The following is a 24,735-nucleotide window of genomic DNA, read 5'->3' on the forward strand; positions in this document are numbered from 1 at the left end:
TTCTAGAGCTAAATAGATAAACAATTAGCTCTAATAAGCTAACTTGCTTAGCTAAATCAATAGCCAATATGTAAAACAATGGTTAAGCAACTAGCTAAACACTTTTAATATTTACTAGCAAATCCCTAAATTTGTTAAGCCATAAACCATTAAAGATGCTACCGTAATATGTATTGCTAGTGGTTATACAATTAGTGAACTGATACAACTAATTTGCAACTAGCTGTGTAGAAGTTCAATTTTTTTTTTCTTGTAATTTGATTTGGAGCGTCTAATTTAGATTTGTTGTCATACGGACCAAAACAAGTGATGGATTGGTGTCATCCAAAAACAAAATCCTTGCTTTTTCTATATTTGACTCTATCTGCCGCCATTCACACATTATTTGCTCGTCTTCTTTCATTTTTTTTCCTCACGCCATTTAAATTTTGAATCACAAAATACCACCACAACATAAATTTGAATTCAAATTCGTTTACATATATTTTTTAATTATTTTTATCATATTACAAAGTATCAAGAAGTCACACCGAAAAGCATCATTTGGGTTGTTCCTAATCAAAATTATAGGTTATTACTCTTATCAACTTATCAAGAAGTCACTACGAAATTTTTATTTACCTCACACAAATATTTTTACCAAAAAGTCTAATTTTTACAAGTTTATCATTTAATGTGAACGACTGTCAACAATGACGACGAAGACGTCATCAAATTGATCGAGGACGATGTCACTATTTGGATTTAGAATTACTTTTAGAGTGACTCTATTTTTTTATGTTCTTATAGGCATTGGCAATGAACACTTTGTTATCATAGTTCACGGATGCAATATATATTGCTTGGTAATTTGAGCCATAATAATCTCGTGCCTTATGGAACACTTCTTTTCCTTCACAAGACTCGGCTTTACAAATAATAATAATAATAAGACAACAAAACACGAGAAACTTGATAGCAAATCGCTTTCTTGACAAGCTACAACGTCCATATCCATTGTTTTCTAAGAGGGAAAATGTCCACAATTATATCATTTTGATAAAAAAAAATAAAAAAAATCAAGAAAAATAAATTCGATACGAGATGTTCATGAACCATGACCAATATATATCATCTATAGATTATGCTAAAGCTATACACCATTATATACTTTATTCTTTAGTCTTTTATCTTTATTTTTGTCCCTTTTGCACCAACAAACTTGCGATGTTGATTTTATATCAATCAATAGCATCGTTTTAAATACGGTGGGTGAGTATGGTTGCCTTGTGGTATTGGTTGTGGAATAATTAATATCATTTTGGTTTTCAATATTTTCAAGTAAAGGCCATCAGTTTGCTGACACGTGCAACATTAAACACATTCGATTCACTATAATCACTGACGGAACTAGAATTTGTAGCCGAGAAGAAGAGGGCAAATTTGATTAAATTTTGTTTAAATTTTTTTTAAGAGGCGAGTAAGATAAAATATAGGGCACTGTAGCGAAATAGTCAAAATGAAACTATGAAATTTATTTTTAGCATATGCTTCACAATTTTTAGGGAAATAGCCAACAGACTTATGTGGCAATAATTAAGGTATGATTTGCCCTTATTTATTAACAAATTCGTCACTTTCTCTCTCTTATTTTTTTCAAATAATTTTTTTTACATCAAAACTTCAAAAATTCGTATTTTTCTCATACGAACTCGAAATTGAGTGATTTCAGATCCTACAAATTCGTGGCGTCGAGATCTTCAAAAATAGATCCATTGTGTTTGATGAAAAATCATGTTTAATACCATAGATGTAGAAAAATCACGTTACTACCTTAAATATGGAAATAACTAGAAATTTTTGAAATTATAAAAAAAAAATGGAAACGTAACTATGATGCATTAAACATAATTTTTCATCAAACACAATGGATCTATTTTTGAAGATCTCGACGCCACGAATTTGTAGGATCTGAAATCACTCAATTTCGAGTTCGTATGAGAAAGATACGAATTTTTGAAGTTTTGATGGTAAAAAAATTATTTGAAAAAAATAGGAGAGAGAAAGTGACGAATTTGTTAATAAATAAGGGCAAATCATACCTTAATTATTGCCACATAAGCCATTTGGCTATATCCCTAAAAATTGTTAAACATAAGCTAGATCCAAAATCACATGTTTAAAGTGGCCTAGTTACTTACAAATCTCTAAAATATATTAAAGAATGATAAATATGAAAAATTATATAATTTTGAGCTAAAATTATATATTTTAATTTTGGGTTAAAAATATAAAATATTATGTAAAATATTTAATTTTTAAAAATTTAGGAGTAAAATTTAATTTTAAAAATTTAGAGGGGCATTGCCCCATCTTGGGCCTAAACTACCTCCACCCTTGACTATAATCTGTTTTTAGTATGTGTTGATCAGTAACCTAAAAATAATACATGTATATTTAGTGTCAAAATAATACATTAATGTTATGTTGTATAATATGTGATTAATCGATCATCAGAAAACACATATGAGTTTCTGAGAATTATGATCAGATCACTAATTGTTTGTGATTGGGAATTTAGCGATATTTACTTATATTTTCACACATATAATATAAATTTTGGACACACTAATTACTAAACTCACGTCTCTTTACCAAAATCAATTTTTTTTTACAATTCTATTACTAAAATTAAGAGATATAATTATTTATTTACAAAAATATTTTCGTGACAGTTTTTAAAATTCGTGATCGATCAATCACAAAATTTTAAAATCGTCGCGAAATAGATAATTTCGTGACCGAACTGTCACAAAAATTTTGTATTTCGTGACCGATGTATCACGAAATTACTAAGATATTAAAGTCTTTGCACAACTCATTTATAATAATAGAACTGTCAAGTTTTTGGTTTCAGTTTGATTTTGGTAAATTGACAAAAATTTAGTAATATTTGTATCAAAATTCTAATTATATTCATGTTTGTAAGTCTTGTGGAGAACTCTCTCTCTCTCTCTCTCTCTCTCTCTCTCTCTCTCTCTCTCTATTTGTTGAATGCTCATGGAAGCAAGGTTAGATATATGAAAAATATGGGAAAAAAATCGTTTGAAAAATATGGGAATTCGTTTGAAGATTTATTGACATCTTTGTCTTTTTATTGATAAAGATGTTAATAAATTTTCAAAGAATTTCTCGTAATCGTTTTAAGATTTATTGACATATTTTTCAATAAAAATACAAAGATGTCAATAAATCTTCAAACGATTTTTCAAACAAATTTTTTTCCCATATTTAAAAAAAATAAAAATGTAATGTCGACGGTATCAATAAACCAAATAGATTATTAGTCAGATTAATGTCAACAATGTCAAAGCCAAAATAATGCCCAAAAAATTGAAAAAATAATATCTCAATTTAATACAGACTATATAATACAACGAAACTTTTGAAGTTTTATATAGCTACCGACAAGGACCGCGACGCGCTCGTGTCGGTCTTGTGCCCTGACGATATCAACAATATGATGTAAGAGTTCGAGAAGATGACGGTGGTCAAAATCATTTGGAAGCACAATTACAAATGACACACCCTACTTGTATACGCATGGTTTAACCCATGTACCACTATGCTTGACATATATTGAAATTTTCACCAATTATTGCATAAAAAGAGTATAATCGGGATATTAATTTTCTATTATAAGCGTTTAAAATTACTTTTTAAAGATCAAGATTTATTGATATCTTGTCTTTTTATTGACAAAGATGTCAATAACTCTTCAAATGATTTTTCCAGAATCGTTTGAAGATTTATTGACATAATTATCAATAAAAAGACAACGATGTCAATAAATCTTCAATGATTTCTCAAATTTCCCAGAATTTTTATTCAGATTTTTCAGAATTCCCATAATCGTTTTTTTTTTTTTTTTTTTTTTTTTTCAGTTCAAAGACCACATACAAGATAATGAAAAAAAAATGCTAGTAGAGCGAAAAAAAATTCTCCAATGAAAACTTCTAAATCATAGTGAACGAAAAAGAGAACAAACTTTGCTTTCGTGAGCATTCATCAACTCAAAAACATAAATAAAACTCAGCCACGCAAGAGAGATAAGAGAATGAAATGATAAATGAGCGAGAAAAAAGAGTAAAAGAGTCGTTATATATATATATATATATATATATTTTTTTTTTGAGGAAACGTGGTCGGTGCCACGAAATAACATAAAAGCCCTCACGTATGGCGGAAGAAAACCGTGGTTACAAAGATAAGAATGAAACAGAAACCAACGGAAAGAGAACAGGAAAAGCTCAAACAACAAGGCCCTAGGAGGCCGTGCGGGACCGCAACTCACGATCATCAGCTTTAATGGCCTCTTCCGAACAAGGCGGGACTAAACCCAGCCAGGTCGAAGACGAGTGATGGTTAACCGCATAGCGCGCTAGATTATGCGCAGCAACATTACAAAGACGAGAAATATGCAAAATGCGAAAAACCTCAAGCTCCCTCACCTCTCTGAAGATGTGGTGTAAGATCGTTCCAAGCTCTGTCGCAGGCGTCACGCCTTCATTGATCTAAAAGAGTCGTTATATATAGAATGACAAGTCTTAATTTTAGATTAATTTGACGTATTAAATTTTTATCTAAAAATAGTGAAGCGGTCGTAATTTAGGAACGATATCTGAAAACAAAGTGGGATCCATTACTGTGTCTATACTCTATATACCCAATTGTTGGGTTTCCTAAACACATCAGCAAACCATGTATAAGAAGGAAAGTCCACAAATATCGCATTTAAAGATGCTGATTCACCACATACCTCAGAATTTCAACATTTCATAAATAGTTCATTAGTTTACCGTTTAATTTTTTTTTCTAAATGAAACTGCAAGAAAATATAAAAAAAAAAAAAATTAAGTTAAATAAAATTGTTCATAAAAATCAAGTATAATCGACATAAAATTAGATAGTAAAATAAAAGAGTAGATAACAAATAAAAAATATTCTAACATTATAAATAAATCAATTTTTTTTTGGCCATTTATGAAAATTAAATTCTCTCATAAAAGTATTCATTTTTATTTTAATTGGTACATTCGTTTCAATTCGGATCGGGGCATGTAACTCCGCTTTACCTGCCGTATTAGTTAAAGAGCCGTATCAACGTAACTAACCAAACACTAATCTCTCCGTCGCAATATTTATCATCTCTCTCTTCCTCGTCTCTTCTAAGACAAAACCCTAGAATCCCGAACCAGGCTTAGAGAAGAACATACATGGATTTACAGCAGAGCGACTTCGATCGTCTTCTCTTCTTCGAGCACGCTCGCAAGACCTCCGAAGCTACATACGCCAAGAACCCTCTCGACGCCGACGTTCGTCTCTCTCTCTCGATCAAGTTTCTCTGCTTATTAGGGTTTTAAAATCCATTTCTCAGGATCGCGATGATAGAAGAATAATATGTCAGTCTTTTTCTTATTCAGTTGCTCTTTGTTTCGATTTGACAGAACTTGACGCGATGGGCAGGAGCTCTGTTAGAGCTTTCTCAGTTTCAGAGCGTCCCTGAATCCAAGAAGATGATTCAAGGTGTCTTTAAACTTTAAACACGATTAGGCAGGGAGATGTTCACGCTTTTGAATCGATGTTGTTGAACATTTCGTTTTTATGCAAATTTCCATGTTATATGATTACTTTGAGATGGATTTTGAATACTGTGTAGATGCTATTTCGAAGCTGGAAGAGGCATTAGCGGTGAATCCAAAGAAACATGATGCTCTTTGGTGCCTTGGAAATGCTCACACCTCTTTTGCGTTTCTGACTCCGGATATAGACGAGGCTAAGGATTACTTTGAGAGGTCCGGAGAGTACTTTCAACAAGCAGTTGATGAGGTAATAATCGCTCTTCTGCGAAGTGTTGATATTTTTTAACACTGAAGATGCGAGTAATGGGTTTATTTTTGATGCAACAGGAACCGGGGAATGAACTATATCTCAAGTCTTTGGAAGTGGCCGCGAAGGTACAAAACGAACTCCTTAGCTCTTAATTCTCTTAGAAATACTTGTGCCTTTTTCCGTTGAAGATTGTTAGTTGGAATCATAAGATGGGAAAATAGAAGCAAGATGAAAATGAAATTTTGATTGACTTGTATGTTCATCTTTGTGTCAAGTTGCTGAATGTTCTTCTTACTAGCTGGTAAATAGGTAGAGACAGACACCAATATAAGAGTCGCCTGAAATTAGTATGGTTTTTGTTTCTACGACTCTTGAAAGACTATGGTTTTTGTTTCAGAAATGGGGTCTTCAATATAAGAGTCACCTGAAATTAGTATGGTTCCAATTACCTCAACTTGGATGCCAGAAAAGAATCTTAAAAGATGGTTCTCTTGTGCCTAGGTTTTTTTGTTTGTTTGTTTATAACTTAGTGTTTCTCTCAGCTTCTCGTCGTCATAGGCAATATAGGTTGAAATCGAGGAATAGCCACACAGACTGTTTGGAATATTGGGTTAATTTCACCTACTTGGCTAAACATACTCGTGGCGGAATATGCTGTGTGTGTGTGAATTTGTCAATCTATTTGATCTCCAACCACACAACTACTTGCCTTGGTTTAAAAAATTGCTCGAAAAACTGTGGCTTCACGAGCTCTGTATATGGGCCGAGTCTCTAATTGACCACGAATTTCCCAATATTCCAAGAAACGAATAGGTATTCTATCGCTGACCAGAGCTCAAACATTATAAACAAGTGTAAATCACGAGTGGCTTGTTGTCTTCGAATGCACTGTGCAAGCTTGTGAGCTTTTATTTATAAGTTGGACTAATTCGTCGCGGTGCTGATTTCCAGGCCCCGGATTTGCACGCAGAAATTCACAAGCGTGGTTTCGGCCAACAGGCCTCGGGAGGTTCAGGGCCTTCCTCTTCATCTAGCACCAAGGTAACTCCACTTAAACCATACTCTTAGGTCACTCTACTCAGCGTGAGTGTGTGACAGAACTAAATCCCGAGAGTACTAACTTACCAATTGACATTTGAACCTGCCTAACATTCATGCACTTTTTTTTTTTTTTTTCAGACTGCAAAGAAAAACAAGAACAGCGACTTAAAGTACGATATATTCGGGTGGGTAATCCTTGCAGTTGGGATTGTTGCTTGGGTAGGCTTTGCCAAATCAAATGTTCCCTCGCCGCCGCCTCGATAATTCCGATGGCTTGTTCATGATTGTCTTTGCCAACTTTGGAATGCAAGCCGAGAATTTTGGGGATTAAGCATACTCATCCTGCGCGATTTCAGCTAGTGCGTGTAGATTTGAGAACCACCGTTGGTCTAGTTTTTTGTTCCTTTACTTGAAAGTTATGCCTACTTTTAAATAAGGAGGATTTTTTCTACCATCTTAGATATTGGTTTTTCCGGTGGGGTTACATACAATTATTCATAAGATATTAAAAAGTTCCAAATTATCTCTTGGGGAAATCTATCAACACTTTGTATATTCATCTAAATTCAGAGGGCAAATTCGGATGATATATTTTGTTCAAGTAATCCTAGTTACCAGATTTTTCACGACTACAAATCAGAATCAGAATGGGAAATTCGAATTCTCTCAACACCTCGTATCAGGAAAATCTCGCGAGCTATTTGAGATTATTTTATATTCTTATTACGTAAACTTTGCATTTGCCAGAGGAATTACCACTAGAGTATATTATCTTTTGCGTATAGTTATTTTTAGGCGACAAATGCTTGAAATAAGTTCATGAAAAATGAAAATTGAGGTGTTATAAGAATTACTTTTGAATATGAGGTAACAAAGTAGTTGCTCTAAGTTGAGCCGTATGGACTTGGCAAAAAGCCCAATTTGACTCAAGCCAGTAGATTCCAGTAGCAGCGGCGTGGAATATTCTTGTAGATTATGGTAACAACGAAAAGGTAACTACAAATATCTGGCGTAATTATCTTCTTCTTCTTCTTCTTCATTATTTCTTAAGAGAAAAACCAACTAATTAAAAGACTATGGAGAGCAAATTGCAGTGTTGCAACGAGGCACTGTCAGTCTCGTCCTTATGCACGCTCTCCACGCGCCGCCTCGGCCCGCAAAGAAGCACCCTATCGCCGCCGCAGAGGAGTCGTCGTTTTCAGGTCCTGGCCATGGCCGCGAAGAGAAGCCCCAAGCGCCTCAAGTACGCGACTCCAAGGTTCAGCAAGGTTAGAGATTGACACGTGTCTCTGCTTTGTCTGTTCCGATCTTCTTCTCCTTCTCAGTGAATTCGAAATGCGGTTTCAGGAAGGCGAGTTGGTGTACGTGGAGGTCGATCCATCAGGAGCGGACACGTGGAAGTTGGAGCCGATCGTCAATCTTCTCAAAGATGGAGCTGTGGGAGTCATTCCTACCGATACCGTGTATGTACCGAATCATTTCTCTCTCGCTCTCGTTCTTCTGATTCCTTTCCCTTTAATCTCACTTTCGTATCCAAAATCTCGTATTCGATGTTTCTGTAGATACGCATTGGTCTGCGATTTGAGGAATCCCTCCGCAATCGAGCGGCTTCGAAGGTAAATAAACTCCTCACTCATCGTTACATTTTTTTTTTGGGTATATTTCGACACTGATGTTTGGTTATTTATGCTTTTCAAATTGCAGAATAAAAAACATTGAACCTCTCAAGGTAATGGATGCAAATATGGCTTCTTATTTTCTTTCATGTTGCTTAGGTTAGTAATCAAGACAAGAGATGATCAATCGTGCATTTTATTGTTTTTCCTATTGCATACTAGGTTTGAATTACAGGAAGCTTCAGTGTTATAATTTACGATAGTGGTGGTAAATATATAGAGAGAATTGAGAAAACTAACAAAGCAGATTTTAGTTAACTATTCCTAATAGACAAGTGCCTCAAATGAGGAGATAGTTCGAGCAAGTTCCTGGTAAAATAAAAATACTCTAACTGATACAACATATCAAGGAAATCTCTGACTATCTCATATAATAATAATAATAAAACATATACATATATATATATATATATATATAATATTTGCAGCCACTAAGCATTTTGTGCCACTCGTTTCGGGACATAGATACGTATACGACGGGGTTCCCTCGTGGCGATGGCCAAGGCCACGCCAACTTGTTCCGTTCTGTGAAGCAATGCTTACCTGGCCCGGTGAGTTTTTAAATTTATTAATTATTTTATGTGCTCCATTAGATTGATAGTAAGAACTTAAGTCGTTTTCATTTTTTTTTTTCCTTTCTCTTCCAGTACACGTTCATTCTAACGGCGAGCAAAGAATTGCCTAAACAGTGCATAAAGTTCGGTACAACAAATACAAAATACGCATCGAGGAAACATGTAGGTATTCGTATGCCTGATGATGCTATATGTCAGGCGATACTCGAGAAGATGTACGCTCCGCTGATCTCTACAAGGTAGGTTCCAATAAACTCATATTATACATACATTTTTTCTAAATAGTAAAAGGGTATGAATCGAAATATAGTCTTTGCAGCCAAACTTACCAGAACCCATGGTTATGTACCTTATTAACTCATCATTAATGAATGAAATTATAGTAGTTCATCGTGTTTCTCATTTATTATGTTACACGTTCTTCTGCCAGTGTGAAGTGCACCAAGGAGAATGTCTGGATTCTAGATCCGGTAATAATAGCAGACACTTATGGACCAGAGGTACGTATCGCATATAATGAAATTGTTGAATTCAAATTTCGTGACTATTGCCTAGGTAAATGTTCTGTATTATCCTACTCTTCACGGGCTTCCCGGAAAAGAAAAACAAGCTTCATAGTTGGTATTTGTGCTGTAATCTCTTCATGTTTTGTGTTTGAACGTCAATCAGGGTCTTGATTTTGTGGTCGATGGTGGGTTGAGAGTGGCTGATCCGTCAACCGTGGTTGACATGACAGTGAATCCTCCAAAAATCATACGGCAAGGAAAGGTAAAAAAAAAAGCAATTTACAAATGACGTTGGCGTAAATAAAAAATAGAATATGCACCGGTTCTTTCAGTGGGGACTGATATTTCATTTCCAGAGATAACTAAACCCATATTTATGACCAGCGAGTCACTGACTGAACTATGGTTTTAGTGTCTTTGCTCGATAAACATTTCTGCTATTAACCATGATCGTATCTTTTCAGGGACTGAAACTTCCATGGATGATTGAGGAAGATTCCAACGACCTTGATGAGGAAACGGAAAGATCACCGCCTCTCCCTCTGCCTGTTTGAAGTAGCTCTTCATTTTGGAGGTGTACTGATAAGACCCGGGCTAGTAAAGAATACACATCACCAATATTTTTTTTATAAACACAGTTAACAATTCCAGAGGTGAACCAATCTATCCTTTTATACTGAATAATAACAATTAATAAAATAATATATTACTAATTTACCCTCTCGGGTCTAACATGTACATACAGAGACCGATCGAGACATATTGCTTCCGAAAACGTGGTAATCTCTCCATATGTAGAGTCTTATTGTGCAGGTTGGGTTTCTCGTCATAGGAAAGAAAGTGATCTTCTTGATAAACCAATTTCTGTTGTTGTATATATAGCCCATAAAAGTAATTTATATGGGCTTTGTTTTAATTTTACTGTGGTTTGTGAAACGTTATCTTGTATGATGTCGTTTGTTGGTTTTGTGTGGAGTCTATTGTGTTTGGACCTGGAGTGTGTGTATGTCATGTAAATATTTTTCATTTTTATCATATGTTGGATGATTTTTTAAAAAAATATTTATTCACTACATTCCTCTCGATAAGTACGGTATATTTGACGTTATTCTTCGACGGTAACAGAATTCTCAACGGTGCAGTTTTCTTTTTCCTTCTCTGAATTTCACGGAATTCCTCTTGCTTACTCTCGGGTACCAGTAAAATTTGAGTACCGAAAAGATAAAGGTAACGATATTTCGATCACTGAGTCTCCCATGAATTTTACACCTAGTTTTTATTTACATAAATATTTTAAATGGCTATTTGGTTACATGATGAATAAGCTATTTGCATGTTTCTTTTCTTCAATTTTGACCGTAGTCCTTGGTAGTTGATTACTTGATTTTTGACGTTTTCTTTACTGATGTGTTGCGTATAAATTAAGGTAAATGTTTTGACTAAAAAAAGGAGATGAATGGACATGCATTCATGCATAGAAGAATCGGGCAATTTGGTTGGATTACTTGCGTCACTGAGCTGTCTCATTCGTCATCCATTTCAGTGTTGGGCTTCGTGTCCAACGCTCTACTACAGCAACGGCATTCATTGAAAGCCATTGGGAAAAATAAAAAGACAGAGAAAGTAACATATATAGAACGAAACATAAACCAAATTATTCATTTGGTGGTCGTCATTCAGGCGTGTCACTTAAAAGAAATGATACAACGTAATGCAGACTGTTAATAAGCGTAGTTAATTGTTATTGATTTGCTCAGGTTAGAAAGTAAATTGAATCTTTGGGGTGAGAAAAAAAAACCCAAATAAAGAAAGAGGGTGATTTTTTTTTTTTTTTTTTAAAGATGAAAGAGTGAATTACAGCTAGGTTGGGAAGATGGTAGTTAATGAAGAGATTGTATTTGTGAACGTCTTTGGAGAAAGCAGTTATGAGACTGACATGAAAGGTTGGTTTGGTGGTTGTAGTGACCTTTTTTTTCTCTCTCTCTCTCTATTGCTCTTCAACCTTATACACTACATTTAATGCTCACTCGTTTCACTCACTCTTCTAAGTTCTAACCCTTTTTTGCCTTTTCGCTGCTCACCAGAACTAGTTCAAAAAAAACCCAATTGCATTCTTTAATTTGTTGTTTTTTAATAATAAAAAACATGTGACGTTCAAGTTAGTCCCTTGGTAGTGTTGTGACTCTGCAATGGAGTTACTCAAGCTTCTCCTAATATATCTCTACCTTGCAGTGGTTTTTGTGCATGTAACGAGGCTCGTTGAGTCAACGGTCCTCGTTCGTTTCGACAAAACTCCTCGAATAAGATCAAGGCACTCTCACGCAACTTTCCGGTACTCGTTTGAGACTCTGGATGGTTCAAATGCATGCCAAAACGTTACTTGTTCGATTCACTGTCAGGTAATGTAATGTGTGTACTACTTTTCCTCTTTTAGCTCGTTGTTTAATGGCATTTAATTTGCGTTAGCAAACAATGTAGGTGATTTTTAGGTGTTTAATAAGCACTTGAAAATTCGTAGGTATGTTGAACTTTTAATGAGTCCCCATATTAACCTGAATATTATACAGCTTGATGGCCAAGCCTTAAGCTCATGTCCACCTGGATTTCTGATTCTGAAGAACCTAACTGTTAACCGTGACCATGTATTTCTTCTTAATGTAACGACTTCGAACGGAGACACTAACTCATCGGCTTATTCTTGGTTCATTGGTGAGAATCTTTGTAGATCACAGCTTCGTAACAGAAACGAGACTCTTTTAGCTGAGATCTTTGTGAATCTTATTGCAGATACTATACCACCAACTGCAACAATCGTCTGCGAACAGAACTACACTAATGCTAAACAAATATCTATTGACATTGTCTTCAACGAAGCTTGCAACGGACACGGCGGTTTCAAGTGTGAAACTTCATCGGATTGTGATGTAAGCGAGTTCAAAATAACATTTTGGTAATTTTGTACAAGTTTTTCGAACAACATTGTTTTTTTTATCGAAATTTTAAATTTTTAAATATTTATAGGTGATAATCAGAGGTCCAGGGCGAATAAACTCTTTCCACATTCTTAGGCCTACCATTCATTACAGGCTCGGAGTTGATCTTTCCTCGGCAAGCATGCTTGGACGAGTTGTGATTGCTATGGCGGATAATATTTGTACAGATCGAGCCGGAAATAATTTTACAAGATCAAATACCTCCTATATAATTATTCACATTGGTGAGACTTCGATTAATCTTATTGTTTATTTATTTATATACTTACTTCTAATCTAGATATAGCAGCTCATAGTCTGGTTACTCATCCAGATAGAAGGCCAGTGCGGGTCGATTTCTGGTCTGCCGTTCCTTCTTATGAACTTATGATTAATGGGGGTCTGAGAACTGTACTTGCGACCAATAAAGTCGAAGACTTGAAGTTCTTCTTGGAATTCACCGCTCCCATAATAAATTCCACAGAGCAAGTTTTAAGTGCTCTGCAAGTGGACAAGAATAGTTTGGTACCAATTGGTAGTAGAAATCAAGGGAGTCGTCGGTTTGCTTTCGAAGTACGTGTTTTGCTTGTTTCTTGTTTTACTATTATATAACTTGTGTATCAAGGCATTGACTATTTTGCATAATTTGTAGCTCAATGTCACATCAAGAACTGAAATCATCACAGTTGAACTACGAACTGATATACTATATGGCAAGACAGGATCTCCGGTCTCATTTGTCTCACCCGTTACATTTCTTTACGGTAAATAGGAGGCCAATTCACCAATATTATTTTTACGCTTAGGTCCGGTTTTTGGATATTTATGATCTTTTCTCGTTTAGATTCCTTGAAACCTGGTGTAAGATTGAGTACAAGCTCTCCAAATGTTACGAAGGAGACAGAGATCAATGTGATTGCCGAGTTCACTAAGCCAGTTTTCGGATTCGAAGCTTCCATGGTAGAAGTGACCGGGGGTCGAATATCAAGGCAGGTGCTTTTTTGTGTCCCTTTATCTCTTTGCTCGACTAGAACATGTCGAGACTCGAAATGTGATTTTTTTTTCCCATGCAGGTTTAAGGAGCTTTCAAGAGCTCTATACTCGATGAGTGTCGTGGCAATGACTCGTGACACAGGGTCTGTATCGGTTACCATTCCTGAAGGGATATTGAGTGATATTTCGGGAAATTTAAATTTGGCTTCAAACCAACTTGAAGTGAGGCATTGTACGGAAAATAAATGACCCTCTTAATCTTTTATTGTTTTTTTATTATTTAAATTCTTTCTGGTTATGATTATAATTTGGATTTAATGAAGGTGGTTTTTTCCTTTGCTTCTGACTGTAGATTCAACGCCTTCACCGTCAATCGCATTACACTCCTTTGTGACCGCGGGACTATTGGCAACATCATTAGCAACGGCTATTCTCTCACTTTCATTTGCGAATCTCGGGGCTATAGACACTCTTGCGTCAGGGAGTACCAATATACTTGTTTCTGATCCCTCCATGAATCTTCATGTAAGATTTTGAAGTTTGGAAGTATCGAAATCCACATGGGCGAATTCGTAGATTTTTAAATATTCGATTAGTTTTTGTTCAGGGCATGGTTGGGCATCTTCAAGTGTTTGTCCTCTCAGACTGGATTTCAGTCAACCAACCGATCGAATATTCTGAGACCGCAAAAGGTCTCAGATGGATTATACCTCATCAAAAGCTTCCATGGAAAAACAATAACGCTTCTTCACTCTGGCCAAACCATGTTTACGTGATGAACAAGAAGTTTAGCAAACAATTGTTGTCAACTAAGATAGTTGGCAATCAGACTTACCCTTGCTCAACAAACATTTCTTGTGCAAGATCAGAGAACTTTGTACCAAATCCCGGTGTGTTTCTTGGACAGTACAACATAAGCATGACAAAGGTTCCGTACGGACAAGCTCTCGACACTGAAGAATATTTCATGTATTTCCTTGTGAGTATTGACTTCTATGTTTTAATAAAGAGATTCAGGTTGAAGATTATATTTGTAAAAATGAAGAATATATCTTGTAGAGAGGCGAACCATTATCAGCCAGCGACGTTGTCAAGAGAATAGAGAATTACAATGGGTAAGTAGTTAGCTAGTTACACAATTTACCTTGGCTAAAAAACTTAGGCCTTCCAAGAAATTGTTAATGTTTTTTTGTTTTTGTTTTCTTCTTTGGTTTTGGTGTAAAGATGGCGAGACTTGGAGATGAACTTGTTCTGGCTCTCCGCGGGATGTGGCGCTCTAGTTCTCACGCACCTTCTGTTATTACTTATCCTGAAATGGCGAATCGGAACAGTCCATGAAATACTCTCAGTCCCTCGATTCGAGATATTTCTTCTGATTCTCGCTCTGCCTTGTATCGCTCAATCATCGGCATTTGTGATAAGAGGTAAATATATCTAGTTTTCCAACCTGAATGCGTTTGACCGGGCCCGAAAATTCATCGGTGCGACAAATCTGATTTTATGTTCACAAAATTTTGTCTAGGATTGTTGTCATTTCCCTTTGGTGTGTTTGTACTCATTCAAATGGTAAAACAGTTTTTTTTTCGACATAGTGAATTTCTCTCATCTGCATGTGATTTTTTCTCACGTAAACATGTGCGTTCTTGTTTTCGTATTTTATTGCTTTGCTGTTATCAGCGTATAAAACTTACTCTATCGGCGCTCCTTATTTGAAATCGCCGGTCCCAATAAAACAGGTGGTACGATCGGAGGAATCATCATTGGATCGTTGTTATTGGCCATCCCTGCAGCTTTTATTCTATCGACCTGCCTTTTTCTCGCGATGGCGATATTCTCCGCGAATCTGGCTCAGTACAGAGAGGTCAAACACGTCGCCTCAGACAGCGAAACCCCGTGGTACTCTAAGCTCTTGTGGCTCTTCACGGCGAAACCCGTCTCGGGAAAGTGGTTCTTCAGAGGAGAAGGCCTTCCTTTGTCTCGTTTCGGGATTCTCTTCGAGGCTCTGAAAGGCCCTCCGATCTTCGTCCTCCCCGGAGAAACCGAGACTCTCGCTTCTTCTTCTTCTTATTCTTCTTCCAAAGCGAGATTGTTGGGCTGCGTTAGATCTTCGTACATTGTCGTGGATCTCGCGAGAAGGGTTTGCTTGGGAATCATCGCCGGAGAAGAATCAAGCCGAGCCGTTTATCTAGCCCTGTCTATCACATCGGCGCAGCTCGCGTATCTGATCGTCTTCAAACCGTACATCAACAGACGAGTCCACGCCGTCGAGTTCATCTCTCTCTCGTGCGAGGTCGCGTTTTTCAGCCTCGCGATCGGCGCGAACAAACCCGGCTTCATTATGTTGGGCCTTCTCTTCGTCACCTTCGTTTCTCACATCGTCAACGAATGGTACGCGATGATATCTTCGCTACTAAGACTATCACATCCTAGCAAGAACTCTCTGAAGGACGGATTGAAGGTCGCGGCAAAAGGCTTCGTTCTTCCGTTCCTTCCGAGGGATCGCTGGCCTGAATTACCTGAAACGGCCCCGGAAAAGGAGATGCTGAGACGGAGAGGTCGGAGAGACCCGATAAGCGCTATGAGCTCGACGGTCGTACCGGTGCTCAGTCCAGGCTCGCCCGGCCTAAAAGCGGGGCCCACGTTCCCGGAGAGAAGCGCCGGAGAGAAGAGGAGCGAGATGAAGAAGCTGAGAGCGTTGGCGAGAGCGAGCTTCTCGGGGGACTCGAGCAACGTTAAAGAAGCTGGCACTAGCTACGGCGAGTATCGCCGGTGATCATCGATATCTATGTCTTTAAAGGGGGTTTATGAGTTACTAATTTCGAGTAGTTTGAAACAGTTAGATTCAGAATGTTATTCAGACAGTTCAATTTATTTGTAAATGCTAATTTTGATGCCAGTTTAGATTTGTTTGTGCCCGCTTTTAATATTTTGGTTCTCTCTAAAACTTGCTGCAAAGTTCAAATTGACAGAAGAAAATAACAAGAAGCTGGATAAAGAATGAGAGGTATGAGATGGAAAGAGGGAGGAGAGAGATTTATGACTCCTTTTTAGATGAGCTTTATTGGGGGGGGTCTTTTAACGGCTCTTATTCCGGCGGAAAAGCCTATACATAAAGTAAATGTCGTATTGTCGTATTCATTGAAGGAAACGACATGATATATAGTACACAAACGACATCTTACTTCATGTACTACTATTTTGGGAAATGGACAATGTTGCCCCATTTTTTTGAGTTTTAGAAATCCGTGATCTATTTCAAATTAATTTTCAGATCAATTTCTCTTTTTCGCATAAAGTTGTATATAAATGAAAAAAAATATCATATGTCTCCCCTATGTTTTATTGAAATGCGGCGTTTATTCTCACATTTTTTGGAATTATTAGAAGTTTCTCTTACCATTTCTATTTATCTAAATTATATACATTAAAAGGATTCACTTATCAAAACCGTCCCTTGTCACTTTTCAGATTTAATTTTTTGAAAAGGCTAAAATTCCCTCACTTTAAATGTTAAAATTAGTATTGATAAAAAAAAATGATATAAAATATAAAATAAAAAAGAAAACCGTGTCCAACATATTTTCTTTCAAACCTGTGCAAGATTATTTCATACTTTTTAATTAATATTATTCCTTACACTTAAAGTGGGGGCATTTTGGCTTTTTCAAAAAATTAAATCTGAAAAAGTAGATAAAATTTTATAAAAATGGAGGGTTTTGATAGGTAAATATGTTTCAAGGTAAATAATTCATATTGATAGAAATGTGAAAGGACACTTTTGATATTTTTAGAAACTATAAAAATAGACACTGCATTTTGATAAAACGCAGGGGAGATATAATATTTTCTCTATATAAATCTAGAACATTATTTTGAAATTTTTTTATGAAAAGGAACATATAACCTATCATTTTTACTACTAATTTTACGTGTAAATTTATACATTCATGTATAAATTTCATAAATATCTCACTTGAAGATGGCGGCTCTCTAAAAACTTTAAATAAAAAAAACTCATAAATACCCAGCTTTTTTAATTTTATACGATTTTGCCGATATTTTTAATGAAACTTTGAGAAATTGACTAAAAAAGTTAAATGAAACTATAACATAAAACATATTCTAATAAAAATGAGAAGCGAGGTATAATAAAAAAAAAATTAATTTAGATTGCTCGGATAAATTTTCACTATATAATGGCATGCTCGTTTAATTAAGCAAGGTTGTCTAGAATGACAATGAATTTCTTGAAATACTTTATCAAGTTTTGTTTTTCGGGGTGTTTTAGTTGTTGATGGCCGTTTTTTTATTCTCCGCATAAGATATATATTTACCTGTTATGCTTTTTTATTGTAGAATTAGGTGTTTTAAATTTTATAATTAGGGTTTAAATTATGTATCTTTATGATTCCGAGTTAGAGTTAATTATTAATTAAATTAAATTAATCTAATTATTAAAATTAATTATATAATTGTCCTTAGAACTAATTATATAATTCTTTGTTTAATTTAGTTGTTAATGAGGTGGCCTTCAAACCAATAGGTTATGCTTGTGTGTATCAAAACGAAAATATATTATGTTTAGGTGAGATGAATGTTATTGAGTATTCTAGGTTATGTGAATTTAAAATAACGACTCATTTCCCGAGATCCAAATCCCGGACTATTAACTTTATAATATATCACAAGCTCAAGCTCAAGCTCAAGCTGCGCATCGGACGGTATCGGAAGATCCGTGCCCGCCGGCGACCATTTCCGACTCAAGACGGACGGAAATATTCCGAGCCTTCAAGACGGCACTTCCGTGCTCACGGAACGCGGATTTCCGTCGACCGGGGTTGAACTTATCGGAAGGACGAGCTTCCAACCTCGTTAATGGCAGAGGAGATCTGGGCCGTTGGATTTTACATCCTACGGCCCAGATTTAAAAAAAAAAAAAAAAAAACCCAAACCTGTTTACCAGGTTTACTTCCGTCTGTACCATGCCGAGTTCCATCACCTGTTCGGAAGGAACACTTCCGTCTGCCAGCTCACGGAAATCGGTACTCCCACGAGGCGCAATGGAGACACGGAATACCGTCCTTCCGTGTTTCTCCCGTCCGAAAGCGCAGCTTGAGCTCAAGCCAAGCGTTCCGAAGCTAGAATGTCTTATTTCCAAACTCGGCCTAGTACTTTTTGAGCTCCGATGTCTTATTCATAAGGTCAAATAAGCAATCAAAGATGAGCTCTTAATCGTGAAAATCATCTCTAGCCTCAATACATGATAATGCCGAAGAGGTCACATGTTAAGCATTGGTTGGAGAAGACCTATTCGAGATTGACTTATCTTCTGCAATACACAATAAGTCGAGGACTTGAAGACCATATAAATTGAAGCATTGTTCTCATTGAAAAAGGCATCTAAATTTCTTATATACATTTCACTTATTCGATTACTATATAACAAGCTCTCGGGTTCAATATTGCATTGTTCTTGATCATTATCAATAAAATCGTTACATATTCTCATTTTTTTGCTACCTTATTATACTTATTGCTAATGCTATTATCATATAATATTTCATGAGTCCTTGATTAAAACTTAGACGAGAATTCGTGATCTATGATAAAAAATATAACAATAAATAATAATTCGTGATTAAAGATGTCAGTCTCACGCCAACAGATGCCAGATGCCACATTTAAAGTCTAGCAAATTAAGGATAAACTTTTGAGAATTTTATTTTTGAATTTGAGGTATACCAAAAATCCGCAGTCTTTGTTAACAAACATCGATGAGACAAGCATTAATGGAAAAATAAAATATCCCACTTGTATACGGAGATGTGTGTTGTAATTGTCATTGTCGTTTTTTTTGGCATTAGATGAGAGTCATGAGACAAACATTAAGTAAAAAAAAGTAAAAAATATCTAAGGAAAGGGTCTGGTGGGACCACAAATTATATATTTATTGCTAAGACTATAGGACCACCATAAAATCTGGCTCCTAAAGTATTACCCACCCATTAATGTTAACAATTTTTTTTTGAATAAATTATTAATGTTATTTACTAGTGTACAATATATTAATTTATTTCCTTTCTCTTACAATTTTTATTACCGTATATATATTTATTTTTTTGAATATTGATTAACAAAATAGAAGGTAGAAGAAACTCCTAAAGAAAAAATGAAAAAAAAAGAAGGAACATAAACATTAATATACTCGAGTTAAAAAAAGAAAAGAAAAGAAAGATAAGGTTTGAAATAACGCGCGGCTTAGCCAGTTGCCCAGTTGTTATTTTAATTATACTTATTACATTAAATTTTAAAAAAGGCGCAGAGCAGAGCTTCCCTCGCAAGCTTCGTCCCAAATATTTCAAAAACCCGCCATTTCCGACGCGAATTTCCGAAAACACCCTTATTGTGCCCTGCAAGCTTTCAGAGAAAATTTCAAAAGACCCGCTCTGTCTAAAAATTCAAAAAACTCCCTCTCTTCTATAAATACAAACACTCTGTTCTTCCTAATTCTCATATCTTCATCCAAATCCCCAAAATCAAAACTATCACCACAAAGCACATCTGATTCAAATTCAATACACATATACATACATACATACCCAAAAATGCCTGTCTACCAGGAAGAGCCTCTTCTCGCTCCGAACCCTGACCGGTTCTGTATGTTTCCGATCCAGTACCCGGAGATCTGGGAGATGTACAAGAAAGCCGAAGCGTCGTTCTGGACCGCCGAGGAAGTCGATCTCTCTCAGGACATTCGTCAGTTCGAATCCCTGACCGCCGACGAGAAGCACTTCCTCACTCACGTCCTGGCCTTCTTCGCCGCCTCCGACGGAATCGTCCTCGAGAATCTCGCTGTCAGGTTCATGAAGGAAATCCAGGTCGCCGAAGCTAGAGCCTTCTACGGATTCCAGATCGCGATCGAGAACATCCACTCCGAGATGTACAGCCTCCTCTTGCAGTCCTACGTCAGAGACCCAGCCGAGAGGTCTCGCCTCTTCCGCGCCGTCGAGACCGTCCCGTGCGTCGCCGCGAAGGCTCAGTGGGCTCTCCGGTGGATCGACAGCACCGCCGACTCGTTCGCCGAGAGGATCGTCGCGTTCGCTTGCGTCGAGGGGATCTTCTTCTCCGGAAGCTTCTGCGCGATCTTCTGGCTCAAGAAGCGCGGTCTCATGCCCGGTCTCACCTTCTCCAACGAGCTGATCTCTCGCGACGAAGGTCTCCACTGCGATTTCGCGTGCCTTCTCTACTCTCTCCTCCGCCACCGACTCTCCGAGGAGCGCGTGAAAGCGATCGTCCACGAGGCGGTTCTGATCGAGAAGGAGTTCGTCTGCGACGCGCTTCCGTGTGCCCTAGTCGGAATGAACGCCGATCTGATGTCGGAGTACATCGAGTTCGTCGCCGATCGGCTCATCCTCGCCCTGGGCTGCACCAAGGCCTACAACGCACAGAATCCATTCGATTGGATGGAACTAATTTCGCTTCAGGGAAAGACTAACTTCTTTGAGAAGAGAGTCGGAGAGTACCAGAAAGCTTCGGTCATGTCAAGCATCAACAACGCCGACGGTGGAAACCACGTCTTCAAGATGGACGAGGACTTTTAATTCCTATTTTCTCAGTCTCTCTCTCTCTATATATATACTTTTAGCGCTGTGATTTTTTTTTTTCTAATTAGTTTTTTTTTATTTTATTTTTATTTTTTTAGTTTCGTTTCATTTGTGCAATTTGTTTTTGGTCACTTTTGTTTTGTTGTGTAATAATATGTCTTGTTCTTTCTTAAATTTCTGTGGTAAGACTTTGATGAAATTTTATGATTTTATCTCCCATGGAATAAAGGATAGAACTTAAATGAGATTGGTCTGATCTTTTAATCTTTTATGAGAACGAAAATGAAAGGAAAGAGGGAACATTGCACGGTGTTCAAGCCTACGCCTCGATTTAACAAAAGGCTTGTATTTATCTTCGCCATTTTCTTTTGTTTTTATCTATTATTTTGTGTTCCCAAAAAATAAGTAAAAAAATAAATTTAAGGGTAAAAGAAATCACCTTAAGCGTATTGGACCGAACAACAATTTCTGTATATAATCCATGATTATGAGATTAGGTTTAGGAAATTAAGTGCGTTTGGGGGTGAAATGGCTGTTGCAATGATATCCAGAGAAGAGTTGCTAAATCTCTTCACTCGCTTCTCTTCCCTCGTCTCTCAACCCGGTTTGTGTCGTTTGTCTGTAATTTTTAGTATTATTTTGGTACTTTCGTTGATTATTTGGCGTACTGGGTTTGTTCATGGTTCTCAGAAACGAAAAAGAGAATCTCGGACGCTGTTGTAAACGAACAGGTGATTTCTATCGCTCTGTTTATTATTGAACATTATTAATGGTTTGTTGAACGAAAAGAATAAAAAAGTCAGAAACTTGATTAATGATTTGCTGACAGGAATCTGTGGCTGTCACCACTGCTGTTAAGGAAGAGATATTTTTGGAGATGGGAATCGGTAACAAATAAAAAATTGTTAATCAGATTAAGAATGTTCGTGTTCAATTTGATCTCTATTAGTACAATAATACAATTTGATGTCTAACTTGATTCAGAAGCTTGAACTTTCATTTACTGCAGATCCGGGCTTTGGGCTTTCGTGCCTCGAAAAGGTGAATCCATTTTACCAGAACGATCGGGAATTGATGGTTCAGTTCTATAAATTTGTTGCAATGTGAGCCTTCTATCCAATTATTGAGAATGGTCATGAATTTTTTACGTCTCTGATTATGAAGCTTGACATCGCATGAATGCTTTGCTCGTATGTTAACTCGAGAGTCAAAAGTTTTAAAGGTTTCTGTGAATACTAATGGTGATGTGTAACAGGGAAGAGATGACTTGCGATGAAGCTCAGCTTGAATCCGATGAATTTTCCGAAAGAAGGCAGAGCCAACACGCTCTTCAAGAACAGGTATAGAGTTTGGAAGTCCTTAACATTTCATGTTGGCGTTTCGTTGAATGAGTGAATCTTTGTTCTTTAGCAACTCGAGATGCTAAAGCTCATGCGCAAGTTTGCCCTTGATGATCAATCCGCAATTCTTGAGAAGGTTAGTCCTTTTCAGTGTCTAGTAGCGCATAAAATGAAAATATTATTATTCAAACATCGGAAACTTTAATCTGATATCTGAAGAAAGGTTTCCTTATTTTCATTTACAGTTGCGTAAGCAGATGGAAAACGGAAACTTTGAGACCGAGGTTTCAGTTTTGTCATCAGAGCAAATCCAAGAAATTGTTAAGCGAAGGGTTTCGCCTTTATATGAACCAAGGTAGATTGATCTCTTCCAAATTGTCAGAGGTTAGGTATCAGATTCTTATACTGTTCTGACTGTCTAATCCATTTTGTACCATGTATGTTCATGTGGAAGATTAGGGTTTTTTTTTTCTGCTTTCAATTTGTCGAAATGCAATGACAGAAATTGATATGAATATATTGCGTGAAATAAATCTTAATTGTTGTAATTCATTAGTGATTATTTGTAATGCTGCCTTAGAAACTTTATCAGTAGCATATGATTAAGCTCAAGATAGTGCTAGTTTGTTTGTTTTTTTTGTTTTTGTTTTTTTTTTCTTCACTAAATAGATTAAAACACAAGGAGAAAAAGTTAAAAAAAAATCCAATTCGTGGAATCTTTTGAGCCTAGACCTACTGTTACTATTGATTCCCACAGCTATATTTTCGCCTCCTTTAACATCACCAACAAGAATCTTGCCAGCCAAGTTATCTTCGACGATCTTTGCTATGATCCTCCTCACCGGCCTAATACTATAGCTCGAATTAATCCTTATTTCATCACATTCTTAAAATTTTGATGCAATCAAAATTCTTCTCTTATTTCATCAGATACTGTGCCTGCTCATTTTTTTTTTTGCTAAAACTGTCACCATGCTTAATCTAGTACTGGAAGCACAGAATCAAACACTTCGAAAAGGAGGCTTTCTATTCTACGGACGGGTTTCATGAACTGTCCACTTGTGTTAGGATTACTAGAGTCCCAATAATCCTATCTTATAAATAACGATTGTTAAAGCAAAGAATAAAAATAACACACCGGGTAATACTTTTATAGCGGTCAAGCTCGATGTGAGCGGCGAGCCTCCATTTCTCTGCTGCAGATTTCACTACCAAGAAAAAAAAAAGAAGAGAAATATCACACAAGTTTGAGTAAAATCCTCATACCCACCAAGAATATTGACGTCCCAAAAAATATAAACTAGGACGATGAAGAACATAGATAAATAAAAATTCCAAAAATCCCCTTCAAAGCCTTAGTTTCTTATAGTCCGATTAGTTCCCGAAAATTATAACCTTATATACATTTGTGGGTCAAAAGGAAATCAGAAGTTAGTTTCCTAAATTTATTTCCGTCAGTTTAGTCTGTCTAACAGTAATGTAAGAGAGAGTGAAAAATTATTGGGGAACTTTGTTGGTTGGTCTAGTTTTAAAAGTCAGTCAAGTACTACTGCAAGACAACACCAACCAACAAAAGTATGCTAAATTTCAATTAATATCTCCTTTTCAAGCAATGAATTCATTGTCTCTACACAACGCCGATATTTTCTTCAGCGTTGGGTCATTTATCCTGTAATTAACACACAAAAGCTAAGTCAGATAGCTCATTGCCTTTGGTGAGCAGAATTATTGACCCTTCACTTCCTTTCAACTTGCTCAATAATTAATTTGTCGGCCTTTCTTCTAACTGATTCAACCCAGTTTAAAGAATACAGCTGCGAAAATCCATTTACTCATCATTTGAGCCTGTTAGTTTCTGCTTGTTTTTTTTTTCCCTTCCAATCGCAGGATCAAACTTACCCTGAGCAAACAAAAGCAGTAAGTAGTAAATTAATTAGTAACAAAACATTGCTTTATCTCTCGTGTAACACATTGTTTCTTTTAAAGTAATGTAACACATTAAATGATCAAGATAAAATGCTTAATCTCCTGCACAACCATGGGTTTCACTTTCTACTATGCAAGTTTTGCATTTAATATTTGCTACAAAAATACATATCAACATTTATATTTCTGTGTCCCGTACTAATCCTTATCATACCAAGATGTACCAATTAA

General features: G+C 36.4%; 5 protein-coding genes across 6 annotated transcripts; all 5 read left to right on the top strand.

The window, feature by feature from the left end:
• The first annotated feature begins 5,130 nt into the window (after window positions 1-5,130).
• On the top strand, window positions 5,131-7,517 carry TOM20-3 (translocase of outer membrane 20 kDa subunit 3). Its single transcript, XM_089602188.1, has 6 exons — window positions 5,131-5,354; window positions 5,487-5,565; window positions 5,699-5,868; window positions 5,949-5,996; window positions 6,823-6,912; window positions 7,051-7,517. The coding sequence occupies exons 1-6, from the start codon at window positions 5,256-5,258 to the stop codon at window positions 7,174-7,176; spliced, it is 612 nt and encodes a 203-aa protein (XP_089458314.1). The 5' UTR covers window positions 5,131-5,255; the 3' UTR covers window positions 7,177-7,517.
• Window positions 7,518-7,710: 193 nt separating this feature from the next.
• LOC149406375 (DHBP synthase RibB-like alpha/beta domain-containing protein) lies at window positions 7,711-10,742 on the top strand. 2 transcript variants are annotated; one of them, XM_089602108.1, is made up of 11 exons: window positions 7,711-7,904; window positions 8,007-8,180; window positions 8,260-8,375; window positions 8,475-8,528; window positions 8,617-8,641; window positions 9,017-9,139; window positions 9,236-9,402; window positions 9,594-9,663; window positions 9,833-9,931; window positions 10,134-10,322; window positions 10,415-10,742. In XM_089602108.1, the coding sequence occupies exons 2-10, from the start codon at window positions 8,124-8,126 to the stop codon at window positions 10,221-10,223; spliced, it is 801 nt and encodes a 266-aa protein (XP_089458234.1). In that variant the 5' UTR covers window positions 7,711-7,904; window positions 8,007-8,123; the 3' UTR covers window positions 10,224-10,322; window positions 10,415-10,742. The 2 variants fall into 2 exon arrangements, with proteins under 2 accessions (XP_089458234.1, XP_089458163.1); XM_089602037.1 differs by lacking the exon at window positions 7,711-7,904 and having other exon boundaries at window positions 7,929-8,180.
• Window positions 10,743-11,012: 270 nt separating this feature from the next.
• Window positions 11,013-16,539, top strand: LOC149406376 (uncharacterized). The gene is made up of 14 exons (XM_089602269.1): window positions 11,013-11,612; window positions 11,902-12,068; window positions 12,237-12,378; window positions 12,457-12,593; window positions 12,691-12,886; window positions 12,976-13,214; window positions 13,294-13,405; window positions 13,486-13,630; window positions 13,715-13,866; window positions 13,987-14,159; window positions 14,242-14,613; window positions 14,694-14,749; window positions 14,859-15,058; window positions 15,371-16,539. The coding sequence occupies exons 1-14, from the start codon at window positions 11,543-11,545 to the stop codon at window positions 16,405-16,407; spliced, it is 3,198 nt and encodes a 1,065-aa protein (XP_089458395.1). The 5' UTR covers window positions 11,013-11,542; the 3' UTR covers window positions 16,408-16,539.
• A 3,581-nt stretch (window positions 16,540-20,120) lies between these two features.
• On the top strand, window positions 20,121-21,494 carry TSO2 (Ferritin/ribonucleotide reductase-like family protein). The gene has a single exon (XM_089602374.1). The coding sequence runs from the start codon at window positions 20,240-20,242 to the stop codon at window positions 21,233-21,235; it is 996 nt and encodes a 331-aa protein (XP_089458500.1). The 5' UTR covers window positions 20,121-20,239; the 3' UTR covers window positions 21,236-21,494.
• A 142-nt stretch (window positions 21,495-21,636) lies between these two features.
• On the top strand, window positions 21,637-23,163 carry LOC149406378 (plant/protein). Its single transcript, XM_089602461.1, has 7 exons — window positions 21,637-21,842; window positions 21,929-21,969; window positions 22,068-22,125; window positions 22,248-22,341; window positions 22,494-22,578; window positions 22,649-22,714; window positions 22,824-23,163. The coding sequence occupies exons 1-7, from the start codon at window positions 21,767-21,769 to the stop codon at window positions 22,935-22,937; spliced, it is 534 nt and encodes a 177-aa protein (XP_089458587.1). The 5' UTR covers window positions 21,637-21,766; the 3' UTR covers window positions 22,938-23,163.
• Window positions 23,164-24,735: the final 1,572 nt, after the last annotated feature.

The sequence above is a fragment of the Urtica dioica genome, chromosome 1, assembly GCF_054948205.1.
Source record: "Urtica dioica subsp. dioica isolate 48M chromosome 1, U.dioica_male_clone48M_v1_H2, whole genome shotgun sequence".
NCBI lineage: Eukaryota > Viridiplantae > Streptophyta > Magnoliopsida > Rosales > Urticaceae > Urtica > Urtica dioica.

Coding starts and splice junctions, on each gene's coding strand:
- TOM20-3 (XM_089602188.1), top strand. CDS start 5,256: ATGGATTTACAGCAGAGCGACTTCGATCGTCTTCTCTTCTTCGAGCAC. Junction 5,997..6,822: donor CTTTGGAAGTGGCCGCGAAG/GTACAAAACGAA, acceptor GCTGATTTCCAG/GCCCCGGATTTGCACGCAGA. Junction 6,913..7,050: donor CCTCTTCATCTAGCACCAAG/GTAACTCCACTT, acceptor TTTTTTTTTCAG/ACTGCAAAGAAAAACAAGAA.
- LOC149406375 (XM_089602037.1), top strand. CDS start 7,989: ATGGAGAGCAAATTGCAGTGTTGCAACGAGGCACTGTCAGTCTCGTCC. Junction 8,529..8,616: donor GCAATCGAGCGGCTTCGAAG/GTAAATAAACTC, acceptor TTCAAATTGCAG/AATAAAAAACATTGAACCTC. Junction 9,403..9,593: donor GCTCCGCTGATCTCTACAAG/GTAGGTTCCAAT, acceptor TTCTTCTGCCAG/TGTGAAGTGCACCAAGGAGA.
- LOC149406376 (XM_089602269.1), top strand. CDS start 11,543: ATGGTAGTTAATGAAGAGATTGTATTTGTGAACGTCTTTGGAGAAAGC. Junction 13,215..13,293: donor GTCGTCGGTTTGCTTTCGAA/GTACGTGTTTTG, acceptor CATAATTTGTAG/CTCAATGTCACATCAAGAAC. Junction 13,867..13,986: donor CCAACTTGAAGTGAGGCATT/GTACGGAAAATA, acceptor TTCTGACTGTAG/ATTCAACGCCTTCACCGTCA.
- TSO2 (XM_089602374.1), top strand. CDS start 20,240: ATGCCTGTCTACCAGGAAGAGCCTCTTCTCGCTCCGAACCCTGACCGG.
- LOC149406378 (XM_089602461.1), top strand. CDS start 21,767: ATGGCTGTTGCAATGATATCCAGAGAAGAGTTGCTAAATCTCTTCACT. Junction 21,843..21,928: donor TTCCCTCGTCTCTCAACCCG/GTTTGTGTCGTT, acceptor CATGGTTCTCAG/AAACGAAAAAGAGAATCTCG. Junction 22,342..22,493: donor TTCTATAAATTTGTTGCAAT/GTGAGCCTTCTA, acceptor GATGTGTAACAG/GGAAGAGATGACTTGCGATG.